Genomic DNA, 24,668 nt, shown 5'->3' with positions numbered 1-24,668 from the left:
TTTCAGGCTGACCTCAGCCCCTTCACGCTCGGCCTGCCAGAGGAGAGGAGAAGGCCGCTCTGCGCCGAGAGGCCAGGAAGCAATGTGAGGACCAAGCAGGAACACCAACCACAGTTATTTACAAATACTAATACAAACATATGCTTTACATCACTCTCAGCACAGCCTGAGGACCTGAGATGGATTCAAACCTCAAATGTGTTCAAATAACAGTGGAGACCCACAACAGCACAATAGCAAGTGGCCAGCATAAACATTCACTAATAACTTGGACTGTTGGATGCAATAAGAGACCAGAAGTCGAAGAATTTGAGTGAGTGGTCCAGACTATGTGCAGAAATAACAGTCTGACCACGTTCACAAGAGGCATTCACTTATTGTGTGCACACTCTGTGATTATCAGGAACTAAGGACGATGTCCAACAATGCTCCATGAGATATTATGTATGCACATAAACTCAGAGCTTGACAAAAAGTGACAAATTCCTATACAAACACATCAGATACTGCCAAATTAGAGGGTCTGTAAAATAAACAGATTTAAATTCAGGTTCATTTTCACATGCTAACTTTGTGAAAAACACCTATAAGCAATATAGAAACAATTTAAGCTCTTGAAATCGCAGACGTATTGCATACTAAGTCTTATTATTCAGAAACTACAGGGACTTCTGTCCAAACTGGTGGAGCTATTCTTAGGTTATAAAATTGTGCAAAACATTTTTGATCTGCAGGTGGGCCCTGGCCAGGGGTTCAGTTATGTTGTTAATTAACTCACTAAATTGATTTCAGAGATTACTAACTGTTCACTGTAAAATTCCAGTTCAAATTTGTTGACCTATTTAGCATTTGTTGTGTAATCTGAACAAAGTAAACATATTGGTTTAAAAGGTTAGTTTTACTTTGTCCAACACAATCCGCCTTAGAACACATGAATATCAACATTTTGCAATTTAACTTAAATTTATTTAAGTTGACAAAACAAAAATCCCTGTCTTACTTTCTGCTATGTAAACTTGTTTTCTGATGTTCAATTAACTTTCTTTTTAAAATTAAAACAACAAATCATTTTTCATATATTTTTGGATACAGAAATGTGAATAATTTGAGGACTCCATCAAGTGTCTTGAACATCTTTGCACTTCCCCATTATCAGGAGATTGGGGGTTAAAACCCATGATGCCAGAGCTTTCCTGGACTGGGAGCCCAAGATACCTGGTGGCACTGTTTCATGAAAGGACTCCACATTTACAGCATTTAGCAGACAATCTTATCCAGAGTGATTTACTATTTGGTCATTTTTACACAGGTAGGTGAACATAGCATTAGGAGTCTTGCCCAAGGACGCTTATCGGTATAGCGCAGGGTGCTTGCTCAGGTGGGGGAATCAACCCCCAGTCTACAGCGTGGCATATACATAGTTTACCTACCCGAGATGCAGCACTAAAAAAATGTGAGTAAGGAGAACCTTTAACTGAATTAAGAAGTTTGAGCTGAGTGAACTCTAGTGCCCTCAGGTTAAGTTAAAAGACACAGTGTAATAAGTTGACATATAATTTTTAAGTTGAGCTGACTTTTCATTTTTGACAATGTGGTGATTATACACCACACTTTAAAAAACATGCTGCTTTTAAACTTGAAGTTTTTAAAAAGTTTTGTAGTTTACTAATGTAAAACACAAATTATTCTTCTGTTAAGTTAATATAACAAGTTTAATGCAAACAACATTTCAAGTGAACCTGGTTACTTACTTTCTTAAGCTTAAAAGCTGCATAACCTTTTAGAGTTCACTAGGGTAAGAGATAAGTTTCGGAGTAGGTATAGGTTTAGGGTTGAAGTTAACCCTTCAAAGGGGCCAAAGTTTTATTACACACTTCTATTACCTAAGAATAGTTCAACCAGTTTGCACTGAAGTCCCTGTACTAACAGAGTTTAATTGGGTAAATTAAGGGTTAGGTTTAGGGTTAGATTAATAGAATCTATCACACTTAACTTTGTGTTCAGTTGCATTTAATAGACATTTGAATGTTAGTTAAAGACAAACTGAGCATCCTCAAAGCACATACAGAGCACATGTTACCCAAAAGTCTAACATAAATATACATTTTAATCATTTTTCAAATGTTTGCAAGAATTTGGTGCTAACATTAGTGCCTTTCTGTTTATATTTGCTTTGCTTAAGCTTCTGTATACAAAAGGTGTGGGAGACATCACCATAGCCAAAAAGTGATTTTACACAACAGCATGGGGCACTTGGTCCATCCTTCAACTCACAATATGAGACAACATGAGAAATGGTATGTCAGGTTAAAGTGGGGTCCAGAGTGAGAAAACTCAGACCTGTGGTGTGTGTCTAGCTAAATTGCATGAACATGAAAGAATCAAAGTGGAGTTTTGGGGGAGAACAAAAGGGAAAAACTGACCCTCTTCCCCATGTGGGTGTTCATTTTATATTTAACTGACAATGTTCCTTTAAAAAACCCATGCCTGGAAATCCCATTAGATGTGCATATAAAATTTCCCCCGTGATTAATAGTAGATGAGGCAGGGCTGGGTTGGAGGGTACCAACATGTGGCCTACTGGACTCCTCCTCCGCAGGCTCGCGTTACACTCCATAAACTTGCCACTCTTTCCCACCTAAGCGTTTAAAAGGGAGGAGGGATCACTTGACAGGAATTGCCTCAGAAACTGTGAAAGCAGCCTGTAGAGCTGGGAGTGGATATAGTGAGCTAAACCTTATATGCTGAATGAGAGGGTGTGAGAGTGTGGACCACAGCTACATCACACTCCCACACTTTCAGAGAGACAGAAAGAGAGAGAGAGGGCTGTAGTGTAACACCACTGCTGGAGGGTGCGTGACCTCACACTTCTGCTTATTAAGCGAAACAGCCAGTCTCTAAAGCTTAGGAAGAGAAGCCTGGAGAGTTAGTGTGCGATTTGTCGAGGTGGATGATGAAGATGTGTGTGTGTAGAACCACATGCTGAAGTGGACACTTCCGACCCAAACTTGTGCCAGCTGCATCTCTGAGGGACTTCAGACTCTGTGTCCAAGTGTGAGTGTGGTTGCGCAGGAGCAACTTTGAGTCTTCACTTTGTTTCAGAATGGATCAGCCGGCCAGCAGCTGCATGCGGAGCTCCCACCCCGCCAGCTCTCTATGGGGGTGTGTGAGAGGCCCTCACCCAGTCACGACCGCTGGAGCTGGGCCCTACCAGCAGACCCCCTTCTCCCTGCACCAGAAGCCCGACTTCCTGGCCTACACGGACTTCTCAGGCTCGTGTTTGGTGCCGGCGCCGCACGCATACCCGCGCGAAGACAGGCTGTACCCAGAGCCCCACAGTGCTGCCTACCAGCGGACAGAGTGGCAGTTTGGCTCATGCGAGCTGAGGGCCAGAGGTCAGGAGCCATGCCAAGCGGCAGTGGGTGGAGGAGCAGACATGGACAGTGCGGGAGTGGACAGACTGCCCGGGACAGTGACAGCCGCACTGGATGGGGAATACTCCCCTCAGAGTATAGCCACAGCTGAGACGGAGAAAAAGAGCTGCAAGAGGAAAAGAGAACTCACAGGTGAGTCCTATGATATGGTGTGGGAGGGCCGGGTGGGGTTGTGTAGCAGTTCTCGAGATTTCAAATACTCTGCACAAATATGAAAGCCCTGAATACAATTGCATTTACCCCTTAAACTAAATATTCAACAAATTAGTTTCATAGTAGTTACAAAATAATTTATAGTAGTTACTGAGTAACTACTATATCACTACTAAGTATCTAACTAAGAATTAAGCTTAATGACTGAATAATAATTGTCCCATAATAATTATACCAATAATTGTACCATTCTACTATGAAACTCATATGTAAGGTATGCAGTTATGTGAAATTGATGCTTGGGGCCACACAAGGGTCCTCATAGGACTAAACTAAGAAGACAATGTATATGTTAAACTCCTGGCAGTTAAGTTAGCTAAATTTTCCATCTGTGAATTTTTATGTCTATAAAAGCCTTATTCAGGTAAAATATAAGTGTAACTGATACATTTGCCTTTTAATAATCGCTAAGAGACTCTGATCAATACTTCGCTTAACTGTACCCTGCATAGTCATAGTCCATAAGCAATTAAGTATTTTCACAATATGCAATAACAAACAACAACTCAACTGGATTTAGCACTGAGCACACTTTTCTTTACCAGATGTAAACACTGACGACAGTAATAGAATCAGATATTTTCACTTTAAGCTTTGTGCTCTGAAATTCCAGGAAAACAATTTCAGTGTAAATACTATAGTGGTGTTTCACAATAGCAGGCGTGCACATGGCAGATGACACATAACTCATTAATCTTACACATATTATTATTCTGCAGTTGTTTCCTTCTATTGTTAAAAGCCCTCAGGCACTTACATGATGCTCAGACACCAAGGGCATTCAATTGTTTTCATATAGATCCATTTAATGTTTGTGTCATGCAAAAATATACATATCAGCATAGTGCTTACTTGTGAACTTTTGTACCAGTTACTGCACTAAGCGAAAAATAACACATACTCAGCCATGATTAAACAGCCAGTCATGACAAAACAGGCAGCACATGGATTAGATGATTGTAATAATCTAATAGAACTAAGACAGTCAGTCATTTTGCCTTTGACAAAGACCAGTCATGAAACTGACACTAATCCTCCAATGTGGATATTGTTAAAATAGTATTACTAAACTAGTATTAACCTTAAGCTGCAAGCTAATTACGCCTTTACTCGAAAGTTCCATACTGCAGTTCCTCAGTCTTATAACAAAATAACTTGCAAATAAGTTTCATAGTAATTACTGAGTAACTACCATATAATTACTAAGTAATTAAATGCATCTTAAGCTTAATATTTATTAAGCTTAAGATGCGATAAAATATATTAAAATCACATGTCTTTTTCAGCATTTACACAAGATCAGTTAAGAGAAAATGTTTCCTGAAGTAATGAATCCAGTACAGAGGGTTGGCGCTAATCTATCATCATGTGGAAACAGCATAACGTCCTAGAGACCAATACTCACACAGTATTTTGTTCTATAGGAGTCTGAATTTCAGTGAGCCTCATGGCTACACTTAATGAACTCCGGAAATGATTAAATCTATATAATAGATTTAGAAACGATGGGTTTTTTTTTTTTCATTCTTCCAATTCCGTGCTATTCCAAGCAAAGGGAAAGAGAACCTCAATGTTTGTGGCACATCTGGAGCAGGCATTAATTTCAGCTTTCAGCTTTCGGTGGAAACTGAGACTGGCCAGCCTTTGTGGAATAAAGGAAACTTTCTCAAAGATAAATATATTTCCCAAATAGCGTTTGAGTGGTTTTGTAATTCATTGGCCAAAAAGGCAAGATAATATTCTCTCTCTCTCTCCCTCTCTCTCTCTTTCTCTCTAGACAATTGTGATCAGGCTTGAAGAAGCGATTAGATGAACTCTGAGGGCCTCGTCATGAGGCCCTCTCACTCACCAGTAAGCTCAGGCCTCATGACTCAATATGAAGTAGAAATATATACTTTCTCTCTCTGAGTTACCTTAATGTAACCCTCAGTCACTTGCGGTAGAAACATGCCAGACCATGTCTGTGATATAACTTCCCTGCGATTCCACTCCTGCATTCTTACCCACTGACATTTTCCTGTCGTTAAGAGGTAACAGAATCCTCAGTGAACACACTCTCAAAATGACTGGAGGAAAGTATGCTGCTCTAGAATTTATTCACAGTGAAAAGTGAAATATGCTGCATACATAATGCATATGACCGTATTGTGTATTTGGTGAAATATCGAGGAAAAAAGTTAGCGTGAGACTGTGTAAAGTGGTAGGTGCTGACAAGATAATCATTCCCAGCTCTGTTTATACTTTCACTGGGGTTTCACCTTATGTGACAACAAGACACTTGCTGATTGTACATAATTGTTAACAGATATGATATTTGCTGCCAAAAACTAATTCTCTGTCAAAAGCAGTGAGCTCATCCTCATCTAACTTGTCTTAAAGCAGTTCAGAATTCAGGTGATTGCAGGCCTTCCACGGAAAAAGAAAGAAATGTAAACCAGTAAACAAAAAAGCAGTATTTCAAATCACTCCATATCACTTACATTGCTTCAGGTTTTAGGCGGGTATTCCAATAAAACTGCATGTTTTAGTTCTGTCAGACAAACTACTGTTAAAATCGTTCTGTGAAACAAATTGAGCCATGTTATTTTGTTTTGTAACCCTCAAATGACAATAAACGAGACCTAAATGACTTATTTTGACTTCATTTAGCACCCCCACATAACATGCCAAATGCTGTTTGTCCTTAAGGCACCCTGCTGAGGTTAAGAGCTGCTCCCTAAAAGTTTATAGGCTTTTGCTGGGGAACTTTATTGGAGACTGTTTGGTAGACACACCACACTGTGCCAGGTGTTTCTCCCCAACCTGCTGCCATACCATTCACTGTAGTGCGCCTTAAACAGAGGGGATTTTAACAATGATAATAAGGCAGCACATGCCACAGGTTGCTGTGTGCAAGAAAGCATTTTCTTCTGCTGCTAGTGAACTGCCTGGCTCTCCCCACTCACATCTGGCCATACGACTGCAGTCCATTTCACAGTCTGGCCTTGTGGATCTGGCAAGTGCCATAGACAAATTCTCACTTTGACAAATTATAGACATTTTGTAGGTATTACGTCACTTCTTGGTGGTGCTACCGATGCTGATATATGATTCAGAAGTTAATTGAGTTCATAAGGTTTTGGATGGCGAAAACAATCTCAGCCAGTCTCCTCATTAGTAATGGAAAAAGTTCAACCTGCCATGTCTTTACACATTGTATTAAGTATTTTACAGACAGCTTGACAAAAGACAGAGCTTTGACTTCTCCCCTGCACAACAAACTAGATTTTCTGTTTCTGCTCCAGTGTGGGTTGTCAAGTTGCTAAATTACATTGGCAAAAGAGGCAAAGGGCATGAAGACTTCCCACATACATGTACACTCACTTCAGCTGTACCCATCCGAGTCTTTGTTCTTTTGATAGCAGATTTAACAGTGTTCCGGTGCATTCCTTCCTAACACGACTCCTCTGTGGCCTGTTTGGAGTGCCCCCCTGATACCCTGACACACTATAACTCCGACCCAAGCACTCTCTGATCTTCCTGAGTGCTCGTGGAAGTGTGTGGCCTGTGCGGGTCACAACTGCCAGCAACCGCGTCGTAAAGAGGGGGCGTTTTTAACACAACATGCATGAAACACAGACCATAGCCTTGAAGATCTGATTTAATGTTGCACACCCTTTCATGGGGAGTAAAACAATGCATGGTTTGTTGTTTGGGGATTTAATAGTGAGAATGTTCATTTAATTGAGAATTTATCACCAGATATAAAACCTCACGTCTACAAAAAAGTAACTTTAAAGGAGAATGCAAAATGTTCTGAAGTTTCAATGTAAGTTAATGTAACGAGAAATTATTATAAGCCATTTTGAACCAATTCTGCTAAACATCATGAAATTTTACAATGTGTAAATGTCAGCTGGCATTTTCAGATTAAAATGGAGACGATTTACTTCCCACAGCAAAAAAAAAAAACATCTAAATTATATGACTTAAATGCCATTGACTGAATCAATAACCCTTTAACCTCTTTAGGTTTTAACCATAAGATTTATTTTTCAGTCATTACAATAAATTATTTTTATAACTACTAAAAAATGTATATATACTTCATATATTACTAAGAATGAAGAACTGAAATGTGGTTTTAGGAAACTCGCTGCAGGCTTATTATTCAGTTAATAATCTTAAGGCATATAATTCAGTACTACAATCTGAATTACTTGAATTTTGTATATATTATTATATGATTATGTAAAAATGAGGAAATAACATATTACATATCAACGCTTGCAATTTAAAAGGTTAACCTCTTTTATCCTTGTCTATGTCTTTCAGATATCCAGGAATCTGGCTTTAAGGCTGATTCAAACTGCAAGGCCAGGAAGGAGCGGACAGCCTTCACTAAGGAGCAGCTGAGGGAGCTGGAGGCAGAGTTTACACATCACAACTACCTGACCCGTCTGCGTCGCTATGAGATTGCTGTAAACCTGGACCTCACTGAGAGACAGGTACAACACAACAGCACCTTCACCTTCTTTATACCAGGCTGTAGGAAGCCTTCTCTGGCTTTCTCTTTACTTCCACATAATCAATTGTAGCGGCCTGAAGAAGTTGGTGTACTGCAGCTAGCTGAGGAGGAGGGGAGAGATATTTACAGTCATAGGCAAAAGTTTGTCTGTCCTGGCCAAATGGCATGTTTTGTTGATTTTCTAAGTGGAAATAAGTACACATCTTCTACAGAGGATGCACAATGTAAAGCATAGTTGGGGAATGGTTATGGCACATTTTATATTTTATGTTTTTTTTTGTTTTTTTTTAATATGTTAAGCTTAGCAAGTACATGTGCACTAAAATGAGCAGAAAATGCCATACTTTTTTTCAAAGTCAGATTGATTGTCATTTCTTCTTATCACAGATGTGTTGAGAGAGGAACAAAATGTAGTTTCTTGAGGACATGGTGCTACATTTAACATACAATAGCAGCAGAAAACAGTTCAGACAGACAATAAATACAACAATACAATAGAATACATTCTGTACAACACAAAACTATACAACTTTACAATTATTAAGCACATGACTAGAGTAGAGACTAGTCATTAATCAAAAAGGTGAGGGGAATGCACCGGCTGATGGACAGTCTTTAGTAGTAGAAACACAAAGATTAATAATAACTGCAGACAATTTACAGTTTAAAGTAACTGTGCATATAAAGTGAGTGAAGTATGATGTTTCACACAAAAATAAAGTGGCTGGGTGCAGAAGGGAAAGTGTGATGAAAGTGAATTTTAGTTTGTTCTCTGCAGAGGACGTGTTACTTTTAACTTTACTTTACTTTTACTTTAACTTACTGCTAACTTTTTTCACTTTGAACAATGACTTGAAAACTTGAAAATGGGTGTTCGAATGTTTGTATATAGCTGTACAGCATTGTTCAGAATTGTCAATAATGGCCAAATGCATGAATCCTTAACAAATCATCAATTTTACATGAGAATTGATAATTGATAATTGAGAATTGACTCCACCTCTACATGGTGGTGTTTTGCGCTTAGGTCAGTCTGCATGACTCAGGGTGAAATGTGTGTGAAAAAAGGCTGCTAAAGCCTTCTCATCACTTTTTAATCTCATCTTCAGTTTTGAATACTTTTTTTACATGGACTACACTTAGTCTTGTCCTAGATGGCTTTCCCAGGCCCACACACACACATCCACACCAGCCATTCTAGATCCTGAAACTGCTCTGGGTTCCTCCTAAATCCCTCTGCAACTCTGTCTCCACTTTTTCCGATACATCCTACATTTCTTGGCCGAACGCCGCTCCTCGCTCTCAACTGAGTGGCAGACAGATTGAATAAAAAGGCAAACTCTTAAAAATAGTGTGGGAACAGATGGTCTATGCTCATGTGTTTCCATAGGGAATGCTGAGAGGGATGCACAAGGGTCACAGACTTGCACTCCTCTGAGTTTAGCCATCAAAACAATTATATCACAAGTTTCTTGATTGCTGAGTGCAAAATCCCCTTATGTGTATCAGAATAGATGAGATGTACATAATTCTATATATTGCATAGTAAATGCCATAAACTAAGGCCCACACTTCCCATAATTCCTTACACTCATAACTAGATCAGCTCCATATTAGTTTCATTAAATGGATAATTTATAGTAAATGAAGAATGATACGTTTTGAAATTAATATCTGAATGATAAGCACACAGTTTCAAGCAGGGCTGGCCAAAGTGTGGCCTGTGGGGGCATTTGGTTTTGGCCCACCAGAATGTTACCTTAACTCCACCCCCTCATCCAATTAGAGAACAAACATATTTTTATGTTATATGGACAATTCTACTGAATTAGTTCAAATTGCAGTCCCTCAGTAACTAACATAAAAATATAATCAGATCTTAAATATTAATAAGGATCATGTTATGATCTATAAAACCAATGGTGATACTTTATTTTATATGGTCCTTTTTAGATGAAATAAACACTCAACAGGCTCTCAGTAACATCAACAACATATCATTGATGTAGCAGCAGTGAACACATTCAGTAGATTATCAAGAAACTTTTAATAAACAGTGTAAAGATAATTTGGTTATAATCAGCTGAATTCAGCTGTTTTTCACTTTATTTTAAGTGTTGAAGCTCATATCTGTAGAAAGAGAGTCACTGAACATGTAACAGGTCTAATACAGGCTATTACAAGCTGTTACAGACATGCTGCTGACACCATTCTATAACTGGAGCTTTACTGGATTAGGTTTTGGTTAAGAATAGGGTTAGGATTAGGGCCACGGGAGAGGGTTGGGTTTTGGATAAGGTTGGGTAAGGTTAGGTTTTGCTTAATGGAAGTAACATATTAACAATACATCTACTTAATGTAAGTATCATTAGCATGTCTTCAGGATATTTACCTTAATGTTTTCAGATGCTGCACTACTGCTACTTCACTGTCACTTCACTGATGTGTTACTGATATTGTTAAGAGTTTATAAATCATCTACAAAGGACCACTCAAAAAATTGTTACCAACTCAAGACATTATCTAAGATAGTAAAAGGCTAAATATATACAAAGTCATCATTATAGTTACCATTGGAAGGTGTCTGTCCTAAACCCTAACCCCTACATTCCAACTTGTGAAATGAATATTTACAGTTTTTAAATATTTTTTTTTAATTGATTTCCTAGTAAAGTTGAAAGATTAAGATTTATCATGAGATGCCTTTATATGAAAAATGCTGTCCCATGTTTTGATGTCACTACCGACACACAAAAGGTTTTAGTCCGTAGACAGAGCCTTATTTTAGCCACACCCCTGCATTTTAGAGCAGGATGATTATATAGAATGAGCTATATAACTTATTCAAAAGAAAAAATATTTTTGAAGCAGTTTAGTAATGAAATATAGTGTAATATATTAAACTATTTTAAAATACATTTTTAAAAACTTCCATGATTAATGGACCAACAGAAAGTTTTCAAAATTACTTAAATAAAACTCTGTTATATCTAGTGGCCATGAAAATTATGTGTTTTTCCTTCTCCTGTACAGTTACTGTTTTTGGAGAGACAAGGTTTTCATCCAAAGGCAGCGTTCTGTGCATACTCAAAGTTCCATGCTGGGAGTGGTAAAAACTACAATATCCATCTACAAGCTATGTGCAAAATAAATCCCAGAGCAAAGAAAATCCCAGGCACACCGTCTTAAGAAAAATATAAAAAGCCTTTATTAAAACATGTCAATATATATATAATTGTGCCGACATGTTGCAGCAGTTCTGTGCTTACTGTTTTGTCTTTTCGGCCCTCTGCCCACCATAAACATTGCACTTTGGCTCCCCATGAAAAAAGTCTGGATGTCCCTGATTTAAGAGGTTGATAGTTCCAAAAAACCAGAACTGGATCCGTTTGGTTACGACCGCTGTACTGATTGTGGCTATTTTTTTCACAGGTGAAGGTGTGGTTTCAAAACAGACGCATGAAATGGAAGAGGGTGAAAGGTGGTCAGCCTGCTTCCCCCCATGACCTAGAAGCAGATGAGTTGGATTCTGCAGCCTCGCCCAGTTCTGAGTAAATGACCCTGACCTCCACCTCCATGTACAGAGACATTGACACGCACACCACTGTGCATCCTGGGATATCTGCTACCGTGAAGCCACAAATACAGCATACAATTAACATAATGCCAAGCTTATAACACATTCAAACAACTTTTGTTTTATGGACATTTTTGGGATGGCCAGCTCCTCTGGGGTCACTAGTTTGGACACTTTCTTAAACCAAAATTGGCTTATTACCAAGCAAATGATATCAAAGTCTGCATTGTTTTAATTCATTTTATCCTTAAATTTTTGGTCAATAGTTTTGACCTTCAGTGACGACACTATGATGTAGGTCTGTTGATGGACTGACTTCACACTGCAGTGTTGGGTTCAGAAGCTTGATCAGAACCATCTGTTGTAGCTCCACAAAATAAGACCTACTCAGGATCTCTCATCTGGTGCCAGAGCACCAGAGACTCAATGTCACATGTCTTTGGTTTTAGTCTAGGTTGTGCTGTCAAGTTGTTCTTAGAATATATATTTTTTTTCTACCAAACAATTGTTTTCAATTTTTATACCTCTTTTTTAACATTGATTGAAAATGATGAGACACAGATGTTGCATACTGAAACCATATAAAAAATGAATAAATCGCTGAAAAAATGGGAAGAGCATCACATTATTATTTTTTTAAACCTCAGTCAATGAATTATGACCTGAAAAACATTCTGAAAGAGCTTATTGGACACGGTCTATGATTTGGCATTTTTGCGTAGGATTGTGTTTGCTTAGTATAACAATGCTGTCTACAATTTTCTATAAAACTTTCTATTGTTTCAGATGCTTGAAGCAATAGAAATTTGAAATTATTTAAAGCTCTCATGAGACTCTATGACATTTATCGTCATAATTCTTGTGACAAAGATGACATTTGAAATAATATATTAATAGCATGTTTCAGCCAAGGCTAGAGTTGGAGGAGTAACTTGTATTTCTAAGTCTTCCATCATTTATGACAGGCAGTGGACAGCCAGTAGAAAGCCTAACATAAACACTCATCAGGGAGGATCATTTGCAAGTGTAAAATATAGGATTTGAAGGGCAACTATGGGAAGCAACATGTACCACATTGTGGTAATATGTTACAGCTCTGATTCGGCTAAAAAACTAATGCATTTACAATGAATACAGGATTCCTGTTAAGACTGCACTGTAGAGCAGTGTTTATAAGACCTCATGACACCTACATCAGCTCATCATGACAACTCACATAAACGTTCATCAGCATTTATAAAGGCTTATATGAGCAGCTGTCTGTCAGAAAGGTTTCTTTAGTCAAGTTGGCTCAAAATCTATGTTGGTTGACACTGACTGGGTTGTGCCAGGACATTAAAATCTTATAATAGTGGTGTCAAACTCAACCACTAAAAGGGCCATATTAAAAAATTTCAGCAAATCCGTGGGCCAGCTGTTTTTATTTCATTTTTACCTAACATTTTGCCATGACCCAAACTGGCCATTGTTTATTCAAAATATGTCAAAACTGCAACAGCAAAATAGGTATTAAATATTTTTAATAATTCTAAGTAAAAGTAAATTGTTTAAGGTATTTTTTTTTCAACTACCTATTAGCTTAAATTTGATACCAGGCATCTTTTCTTTTTAAGTAACCGCTGGGCCATAGATTATTGTTGGGGGAAGGGGGTCGGAACCCACACCATGTTGCAATGCATGCTGGGGACTGTAGTGCATCTCAGGGTGAAACAGACTAATAAAAATTGAGAATTAAAATAATTTTGTGGGCCAAACAAGACTGTCACGGGCCTGACTTGGCCCACAGATCTTGTGGTTGACACATGGGCCTTATAACAACTGACTTTATAGTTCATGGTATATCACAGTGACATAATGCTGATGTAACATAGCTTAAATCTTAAATAGTATATATTCATATAAAATTCAACATACAGAATGAAATATAAAGCATAAAACATGGCCTCTGCAAAAGTTACAGCACATGTGGCACATGAAACAAATGTCATATTTCAGTGAGCAAATAAAGAGAAATTGCTCACTAATTTATTTTCACTCAGAAAATTAACAAAACATGTCAATTAACCAGGCATGTTCAAACCTTTGCATACATCTGTAGGTCTGTCAGTTGTCATGCTGTTCTTGTGTAGGTGTCATGTAGCCTTATGAACACTACCTTACAGTTAACTTAAAGTGTTACCGAATTCCTCATCATGGGTTGATACCTGCCAGGCTGTGTCTGTGCATAATGGCTACCTGCCTGAGGGCTCTCACTCTACCTTGTTTATAACAGCAATATCAGTTTGAAACTTTGGCATCAAATCCAGACTTGGCTTTGAATCTCGTTTTTTGACGGAAGCATCTGCACGCACACATAAATTGATCCTGGCCCTGAGTGGAATTCAGAGGAGCCCACGTGGGGGCCTGGCGCACCAGAAGTCTGGAGGCTGACCACTGGCGTAGAGAGGGAAATAATAGGTGGGTATGGGTGAAAAGACGGCTTCTCAAGTGCAGGATGTTGTTGTAGCAGGTAGCCAGTCATCCAATTTCCTGCTTCCCAAAGAAAACAGTGGTAAAGCATCCAGGGTCCAGGGGCTTACAATGGTGGGCCTATACTGTGGCCGGCCAGCCAAACAAAGACTGGAGAGGTGAGTGGCCTCTGTGCTGGACCGGTGCAGGAATGGTTCCATACACACCCACGGCAGGGGCTAAGTCTTCCAGTGCTGTTGACCCCAGCCAACCACAGCTGCTCTCAGCCCATCCTTCATTACTTCCTGCACATTCCACTCTTATGAGGACTATTATTGTATTAGTGCTAATGGCTGTCAAAACAAACCCCACATATAAACCATAATTATTATATTAGAGCTCCTAATGAAAATGCACTGTAGTGGATAGAGGTTCGTTTACACCTGTGACATTTTCTAAAATAAACACTTTTGGAGGAAAATATATATATTAGCTCTCCTTTTGGCAGGAACACATAATTTCATATGTTTCAACAAGAGATAACATATTTTTTTTATTATTTCTAAGGAAATTGGTAGACGTTTAGGAATTAAAAGACATGGCCAAATCATGCATATAAATTACCATTTCAAAGATCAGATTGCGTAGGCTTGTGCTGAATTAGCCAAGTCTTCCTGAAAAAAAGAACTATAAAATAGTCATGTATGAGGCAGTTCTGCTCTTTGTGCTTCCTGACAGAACTGAGATGGAAAACAGAACATTCTCCAGCCAGCTTGTGATGATGAAAGCAGATTTCACTTGGGGGCATTCTTTAAATAGCTTATGACTACACATTTTATGAATATGACCTTTCTGTGGGCAATTAACCAAACATGCTCACAAAAACACTTTTGTCCGTTAGATGGGCAGAAAGTGACAGTTAAATGGATAGAAAGTGACTTAACTTTTTCTTTAAGAACAATTAGAAAAAAAACACTATCTGCTTTTGGCTTTTTTTCACTCTGGACAGAGGAAATGTAATGGTCTTCCTCCAAAACAAACATTTGTATAATCATAAGGAAAATCATATTACATGCAAAATTTTTGCTTCATTTTCTTTTTTCCAGTTTTATTTTTTTTTCAATGCTTCGAGATTTTGTTTTGACAGCCTAATAAATTCTGGGATTAATTGCAACAAAAATACAGGCTTTATTATGAAATGTCTTGCTTTGTCATACTCACTCACATACTCACTAAGGTCATGAGCGTGGGGTTTTTTGACAGATAGTCGGAGGTGTGTAGGTCAGGAGCATCTCACGAAATTAGAGCATGTCCTGCAAGTCCAACCTCAGTGCTGTCGTCCATCAGTAGGCTGCTATTGTTTACAGAGGCAACAATTCACCAGACTTCAAAGATCTCTGACACCTTTCACTGTCCAGCCGTGTCAGCGCAGGCCATGCTAAAGGTCTTCTAAAAGAATATCAACAATATGGCACAAATTGATTGCTGTGTATCAGAAAGCATAGCCAAAAGCAGTATATTGTTATTAGGCAGGAACACACTAATATGATGGTAAATGACTTGGAAGACCACAGATGACCACAATAGCGGATAAGCAAAAAGTACTTTCAATCATGAAGAAAAACTGTTGAAAACCAGCATGTCCACAAAGGATTTCTCACAAGATACAAACCACTTAACCTCAAGATCAAGGTTTGCATTGTTTTCAGTGTAATTATTGAAAAATAGGCTTTAGGATGTAATAAGCTTCTGATTTATGTAGTTATTAAATAACTAAAGTTCCTTCTTCCAAAATAACATCTTATACATTTCAGTAACACTTCATGAAGGGTATCTACATACATTCATAATGTCTTACATAAACACTTCAAAACATATTCATTAATGTTTCAATCAATATTCATGAAGTGGTCATACTGTACATGACATTCAAACAACTTCGTAGACAGCGAAGAAGGCACAGGTTTGGCAAGGCTCCACAGCAGAGACGGCACAACAAGGCTTAGTGCAGTGCAGTGAGGCTCAGTGACAGAGAAGCATCGCAGTGAGCACCACAGCATTATATGCATACATATACTCCTCTGCCTTGTGGCCCCTGAGCAAGTGGCTGGCAGCATCCAGCATATACTTATGCAGAACTGTCTTCAATAAAGCCAAATAAGAGCTTATAGAGCTGATTTATTCCCCATGTAATAAAGCCAAATACACCCACAGCCTGCCTCCTCTCACTCATCTTGCTAATGTCAGAGTTGCCAGGTTGGGCAGTTTCTCACCAAATTGGGTGGATTTGGGTTGGACTGAGTGAGGATAAAGGTGGACAAAATTTAGGCTGGTTTGTCAAAACGTGGGCTGATTTTACAAAAATACCTAAAATTTACTTATGTAGAATTGCCTAAAATACTTAATATAATACCGCTGAAATTTGAAATTGCAGTTTATTATTAATGTGAAATTTTATTTTTCTTATAATGTTTTCTTATATAGTATTATGATTGAAATACTGACCTTCAGCTGTTTCTGTAGCTGATGCATTTTGGTGGTCTTTTCATTTTTTTTCTTTTTTGGCTGGAACGCTAGCAGCAATCTGGCAATCCTGCCTGCAATTCAGGAAGTTATTGTGTATTCAGAGCAAGGTATTAAATTCAAATCTTTACTAATGGACAGCAACTGCAACATAAACTAAAAAGCTCAATGTCGCAAGGTTTGAATGTCCATTTTTAAGCTAAAGCACCATCGTTAGCTTGACACTAACAAGAATTAGCATTGTGTTAGCAGTGGTAATCTGATAAATAATGACATACATGACAAACATGGCTAGCACAAGCTCATAACTTTAATACAGCTCTCATTGTACACAAAATCAAAACATCAGCCGATGCTGTGCCTTACGCTTAAAGCCTAAACTAACATGAACTTTAATCTGGTTACTTTTTACTCTGGCCTGACTTCTATTTTGTGTTATAAGCATTACGTATATAAACTCAGTAGACATGTGCAGAAGACATGTGCAGACATGTCACTGGTCATTTTGGATAGCAGGTAAAACGGCTATATCTGCAATGTAGACACTGTGACCCCTGGCTCCTATTACCGCCACTGCAAAGATGTCTAAGTTGGTAAGTTTCACTTCAAAACACTGAGAATAACATTGTTTTCACTTCAATGACTAAATTATGTCAACATTTAAAAATATCCTTGGAATGCCTCTTTAAAGTGGGGGCTTATGTATGAAATGAACTGATTTCTACACTATATGGCCAAAAGTATGTGTACAGTATACACAGTATACATCACACCTGTATGAGCTTGTTGGTCTTCCCATTCTGAAACCATTGGGATTAATTCCGAGTTGCCTCACCCCTGCCCCCACCTTTGTGGCTATAACTATTCTGGGAAGGCTTTCTGCTACATTTTAGAGTGTGCCTGAGGGAATTTGTGCCCATTAAGTCAAAAGAGGTCAGGTACTGATGTTAGACGAGAAGACCTGGCTCACAATCGATGTTCCAATTCATCCCAAAGGTTCAGTAGGGTTGAGGTCAGGGATCTGTGCAGGCCACCAGGGTTCCTCCACACCAAACTTGTCTTTGTGCACAGGGACCCCATCATGCTGGAACAGAAAAGAGTCTGCCCCACACTGTTACCAAGAAAGTGGAAGCATATAATTGTCTAAAATGTCTTTGTATGCTGTAGCATTATCCTTCATTGGAACTAAGAGGCCTGACCCAGACCCGGAAATACAGCCCCAGAGCATTATTCCTCTCCCACCAAATTTCACTGTTTGCACTATGCACTCTCAACAGAGGATAGGCGCTGTGAGCTTCAGCACTCAGTGGCCCTGCTCTGTGAGTTTGTGTGGCTGAGCTGTTGCTGCTCCTAGACACTTCCATTTCACAATAATAGGACTTACAGTTGACTGGGGCAGATCTAGCAGGACAGCAATTTCACAAACTAACTTGTGGTCAGAGGTGGCATTCTATAACAGTGCCATGTTAAAGGCCACTGAGCTCTGCAGTACAACCCATTCTATTACCAGTGTTTGTCTAACAAGATTGCAAGGCTTAAATGAATGTTGCCAATGGGTGTGGCTGAAATACCTGCACTCAATCATTAGCAGGGGCCATATTTTAGCAATATAGCATATATTGTTCAGGCTATATACATAAATGTAAATACCCCCAAAGTAATGCTGATATTCTAGACTTTAACTCTGTAGTCATTCTTTAATTTTAAATCCATTGTGCTGCAATACAGAGCCAAAACAATAAAAACTGTCACGTCAAGATTGCACTGTATATACATGAGTGGTATTTTCCATCATCCAAAAATGTGTTGCCCTCTACAATTTTCAGTCCGACAGTCTGTGAGAGAGCCGTTTTGGCTCCATCTCTCCCCATCATTCCTTGTCACCCAGCAGCACAGAGGCCCAGGAAGACTGGCCTTCATCAGGCAAACAGGCCCCACCGCTGGCCTAGGCTTCTCAATTCCTCCTTCATCCCAGACACATCTCTGCTTTCTTCTCATCCGCACTGATATTTTGAAGCCACCTGCAAATCTATTCCCCTATTCTCCACACTGATGTCTGAGTTTTGCTCTTGCACACGGGGGAGAAACTGCTGGACAGGAGCAGAGGAGAGGAGCTCAGAGGAAATGTGCGATAGCTTCCGCATGGCCTCCCAAGACAGCAGTTGCACTAAAAAGAGGATGCAGTGAAAAAGTGTGCGTATGAGGGCATGCCGGTTTGTGTAGCTCTGTAGGTGAATGCATGTTGCATGTTCAAGCGCATGTGTGTGCACGTGTGTCTGTTGAAACAGCTTGTATGTAGGATGTGGTCAGTGAACGTCTGAGGCCCTCCTCCCCCCAAAAACCGCTCTGATGATTAGTGACCCCCCAAGGACAAGTAAATCTTGCAGTTCCATTGCACAATCAGTCAAGACGGGCCAGGGTTGCACAGCACAGCTTTAAATTATGCGAGACTTCCTGCAATGCTCCTCTGATGGTTCCTATAGCTGAGAGGAGGAGGAGAGCAGGAGTCTGAATAGACAAATTGAATCTCTCTTACTGCTGCTGACCTGCCTTTACCTTATTCTAGCTTTGAGAGAAGAAACAACCCATACACCTCTATGGGAACTGCAGGTCATTTAAAGTGATAGGATGTAAAAATTATTGCTGTTTTCTTTCTATAAAGAGATATGAAATTCAAATCAGCACTGATGACCATGTAAACAATCGTTGTTATCACAGTCAGCTAGTGGGTGGAGTAGCTAAAAACAGTACTAGTACAAGTATTTCTACTTTAAAATCTAAATAATTACTTGAGTAAGAAAGTATGTAGTTATTAAGTAGTTCTCAGGACAAACATGAGCACATGAGCCCATGCCAGTTCCAAAATAATATTAAATTGCAGCAACTGTATCTTGAATCTTAACAGTACGACTGACCACTGAGCAATAAAAAACAGTATATTGTGTCAACTAACACTGCCTTACAAATTAATGCTGCATAAAAATGTAAATTCTTGGCCAAAAACTGAAATCCGTAAACCAGTAAAAGCTGTCGATAGCTGAAAATAGTTTACATAAAATTATAAAACTATAACAGTACATAGGCTACAATATGCACCACAGAATCAAATGGCCTCAACAAGAGAGAATGACTAGACGCACAAGACAATGGATTCCAAAATAATAATAATAATAATAATAATAATAATAATAATAATAATTTGGTTCCTGAACTTTCAGTGCATCCCTAATACAAACACCATCATGACAAGAGCTAATGTTTTCCTGCCTATGCTCATAAAATAGACTACTGGACAAAAACAAGTGAGCTATTGCAAGAACACGCACCTTTATTTTTTAGTCACTAAGCAATGCTCGTGCGTGCTCTGGGTGTGAAATATATTGCTATAGATGAGACAATGGTTAATTTACAGTATCTGTGACATCCCCAATCTATGGATATTATTATTTTCAATATTGTTTCCCTCTTTCGGGGAGCTAAGCTCATCCTTGCTCCCTTTAATTCAAACAGAATCTCCAGAATTTCCCTCCACAGACTTGCTCATCATTTGGCACTATTATTCTTTAACTCTTGTAGGTCCTCTATGCCATATAGAAACAGCACTTCATGCATGTTGTATAAAAAAATGAGTTTTTGGGTGGACAGTTTTAATTTTGGGACAGTTAACAATATTCTTCAGGATTTAGCCCTGGGCCTAGCTCTAAAGATTAGCCAAGGTTCACTATTTCTTTGATAGTCATCTAGCATACAGAGCTGTAAGGAGCCCTCATCTTTGGAGCAGGATCTAAGGTATTATTGCACAGAGTCCTCTAGTCATTGTCTGTCTTTCTCCACAGTCTGTCTCTCTGTGTATCACTCTCAGAGGTGTCCCAGCAGCCAGACAGTCTCTACCTAACAAAAGCAGTCTTGTCTGATCGGTTCATCTGATCCAGTGTCTCTCTGAGCAACTTAATGCCCAAAGAATTGGTTGTGACAGGTAAAGGTGCTGCTTTATGAGCAACCCAGTAGAGTAAAACGATCTGTTATGGATCACTATTGCTTCTTTCTCTACAGTAGAATTCATGGGTTATCAATAAAGCTAATGTGTTTTAAACTACTTTTATTGCCCCAGTAAATACCAGACTTGGATTTTGCAGGAGACTTTGAGAGCCACTTAGACCAAAGAGTATATGTGTGTGTGTGTGTGTGTGTTAAGATTCTCCACATTCTTTTTCAAAGTAACTGCAATTTCATGTCACAGCTGACATTTTTGCAGGCGCATTTGAGATCTGATCTTGGATCATATAATTGTGGAGTAAATGTATTGTCTATTTGTTCAAATTTGTGGAAAAGTGGAATTTTCCAAGGAATGAAAAGATTCTAGTGCTTTCTATATTCAAAACATAGTTTTAAATGCTTAACTCCTCTTGGGTGGCTTATTTTAATTATATAGATCGGTTTTACCACTTTACCAAATGTGTTACCACAGCACAAATTTTAGGTTTTTCCCCTTTTTTCCACTTTTCCACTTAAATCAAAATCAGAGTTTGGCCGGGAGAGTGGGCTGGGGTAAAGGGACCCCCCATAAAAGGGACAAAATTGGTCTTGGGAGGTCCTGTATTATTTAAATAAAGGTCGAAATGAATGCCCACACACAAGGTGAACGTCTTCCATTTACATTCTCATTATGATCAACATTGGATTCCTCCCACTGTATAAACTGTAAACTTGCCCAGCTTGAATTCCTAATGTAACTATATAATCTTGTGCATCAAGCCACATCACTCTGGTTTAAAACTGAAGTAGTTTAAAACTTAGCTGCTTCTCAAACTGCTGAGAAACATTAGAAACCTTTTAGCCATTTGTCCAGCAAACTGAATTGTAATTTGGTTTTGCTTCTTATGTGGGCTACCAAACCTGATTGCTGGCAACTAAATCATGTTTCTACCTGAGTAAGATACAGAATACAGTGCATAGAATACTGTTAATTTATACATGCTTTTCATATAAATGTAAAGAAATAAAACTTTTAACATAACCTATACAATTATCATGGTATTAGCTAAATACCTCCACAAACTGGCTGTTTGTGGGCTGATATATACAATGTGAAAAAGATGGCTGTAACGTTAGCTGAGGTTTCAGCCAATTAGCATTTGTCTAAAAGACTTTTCTGTTTACCTCTGTGTAAATTTGAAGTCACTTGATCTACTATGACTTTTTGCAGTCTCATTCTGCGTTTTATTTAAAGCAGTGATGGCAAAATAACAAATGGTACTCTGTGGCGTGTGGAGAAATTGGACAGTGCTGGGAGTCGCCAAGTGTTGATGCCAAATGTCAGCACTAGTGTGCACATTTTCATTAAAACAGAAAAAAGAGTTTCCTGAACCACAGTACAAGTTCGATTTAGATAAACTAATGCTCCATTGACACAAACTTAGAGCTCCGATAGCCAGATCTAAGGGAGTAAACGTATCCTGTGGGGTGTGGAGCTGTTCCTTTAGCCAGAAACTCTTGCACCACTGTACTGTTTTGTTTAGCCATGGGTGCTAGCGCAGTTTAGCTAGCAAGTGAACAACATCACCATCCCACTGACCCAAAAGACACAAGAGAATAAAGCAGGGCCACAAATACACAGAAGCTAGGCCAGCCCTTATTTCCAGCTGCTCAAAAAATATCCCAAAGTTACAAAATGTTAAAAAATGTAATTGGTCTTGCGCTCTTATAATACAAGATGAACTTAGGTGCTGAGTTCCTGCAACCTTGTGCCTTTTTTTCCGACCTTAAACAATTAAAAGTCATTAAGATACACCAATTAGCACAATAAGGCACAGAGCAATGTTTTTGTTTTTTATGTCAACATGTAAACACAGCATTAACGTGCTCAGCTGTGTCAGCAGATTGTAGGAATTAGCTAAACTATACTAGTTCTGAACCAGTCAGATCATAGAAACCATTCATGTTGTTGTTTTTTTTTGTTCCTGGTGGTGTCCAGGAGTCAGTAATGGTATTTTGTGTCTGATGAATTGATATCACAGTGTAAAAAGATTCTAATGGTTTAACAGGTGTTCGGGGACTGATTCCAGATGTATTTGATGGTTTCCAAATGGGATCTAAAAGGGTCCTACAGGGAGCTAGTGGTGTCCAGTGGTAACCATTAAGCCAATTCCCATTAGAAAGAAAAAACATTTGGTTTTAATCCCAAAGGTTTTAATCATCATTTTTTCAACAGAGTAGAAGAAAGAAACATCAGTACTGTCAAAAATATGACAAAATCAGATCCTGGTTCAACTACTCACTCTAGACATCTACTATTAGTGCTGTAAACGGTACGACTCTGGTTATTTAACCAGTAACCATTGTGCTATGCCAGTTATAGTAAATGCTTGCGGTGTGTTTAAAATTTACATTTGTGATCTCTGGTTATGGAAGTTAGTTGACCGTTGCCAACCTACTATAGTGATGTTTCTGTGACATAGAGCTTCCTAGCTTTACCCCACCCCACCCCCCACAAGTTGTAACCAGCCCCTTAAAATAAAAATTTTGCTTTGACACTAAAGACTCAAATCTAACTGAGCACAGTCGAGTGACTGAAGTTAGAGTGACAGAAAGACAAAATTTAACTTCCATGATGTGTTGAGCTATCAGCTTGTAAGCTAAGTCAAGGGCTTAACTTTGAATTGAGCATTAGAGGAACTGAACAGGACCTTCTATGTGGGGACCTTTGCACATTGTCAGCGATCACTGAAGGACTGTGGAAGGCTAATGTGGAGAATTATTATCTTGCTAAATCAAAGTGAGTGAGTGTGTTATAGGCTTCATATACAAAATATGAAGTTTAGTGTTATTGCTGAAGCAGCTATAGATTCATCTATAGATGGCTGTTGCAGTCTATGATGTGCAATATTTTCATAATTGTATAACTCATGCAAACTAGTAGTCTAACAACTTATTAATGCCCTGTAACAATCAATGATTTTGAAGTATCTTTGGTCAGCACACCAGCAAACAATTTATTGCATGGAAATATTATTTAGCAACAACAAAATTAGACCTGTGTCATTGTTTATCAATTCTCTTTTACAGTACAGCTGATTATTGCTTAACAAGCATAGCATGGGGTTACTTGTGAATCATCACTGTTTTCCAATCATATCGTCGCTTCATCCAACCACTCTGGTCACTTATTTATTTGTTATAGTGTAGCTGATCAAAGGTAAAAGCACAGCATTCAGGCTAGTGGGATACCAGACCCCAGTTATAAAAAGCAGGAGACTACAGGGAGAATATGCACAAATGTGCATATTCATAAATCTTTGCATTCTCGATATATGTGAAGGTTTAGAGACACGAGTATGCCATCTTCATAGTTTCTTGGGCACAACAACAATGAATAAAAAATATTTAACAGTTTACTTGTTATGGTTTACAACTTTAGAGGTACTTTCAGGTGAACACACTTGAGCTGCCTGTTTGTCAGTGGTCTGGTGTGAGCATGTGTATTAATGTGAATGGCCACCCTTCAGTCATGGGTCAGTTCATGAACCATCACTCAGCTCAGTAAAGCAGTAAAGCCATGGGAACACTTCAGCTGGGGGAAGTGAGTGTCATGCAAGAGCTGCGCCTAAAAATAAAGCAACGTGTCCATTGTGCACTCGTACAATTCATACAATGTTTTTCGAAGGTCATGTGAGCGATCAGATATTGTGGCGTAGAAGTGATGTCTGACTTTGAAAATCACTTAAAGTCACATTTTTTACCTCTACTATAAAATGGCAAAAAGGAGTACTTCATCACCACCTTCATTACTGTATTAATATTCCTCTGTCTATTGATTTTATTTTGGTTATTTATTGTCGTATTCTGTATTCAGTATAGCTGCATTGTGATACTTTAAAAGTAGAAAAGGCAAATATAAAGTTGAGCTGATTTAAAAAATAAAGTTGAGCTGATTTAAGAAATGGTTTTGAAAATGTCAGCATGACTA

General features: G+C 38.6%; 1 protein-coding gene across 1 annotated transcript; it reads left to right on the top strand.

The window, feature by feature from the left end:
* The first annotated feature begins 2,637 nt into the window (after nucleotides 1-2,637).
* On the top strand, nucleotides 2,638-11,970 carry meox1 (mesenchyme homeobox 1). Its single transcript, XM_036572811.1, has 3 exons — nucleotides 2,638-3,566; nucleotides 7,962-8,134; nucleotides 11,587-11,970. The coding sequence occupies exons 1-3, from the start codon at nucleotides 3,104-3,106 to the stop codon at nucleotides 11,707-11,709; spliced, it is 759 nt and encodes a 252-aa protein (XP_036428704.1). The 5' UTR covers nucleotides 2,638-3,103; the 3' UTR covers nucleotides 11,710-11,970.
* Nucleotides 11,971-24,668: the final 12,698 nt, after the last annotated feature.

Source organism: Colossoma macropomum, unplaced genomic scaffold (assembly GCF_904425465.1).
Source record: "Colossoma macropomum unplaced genomic scaffold, Colossoma_macropomum, whole genome shotgun sequence".
Taxonomy (NCBI): domain Eukaryota; kingdom Metazoa; phylum Chordata; class Actinopteri; order Characiformes; family Serrasalmidae; genus Colossoma; species Colossoma macropomum.
The sequence above is the reverse complement of the archived record's forward strand: the minus strand, read 5'-3'. Positions and strand labels throughout refer to the sequence as shown.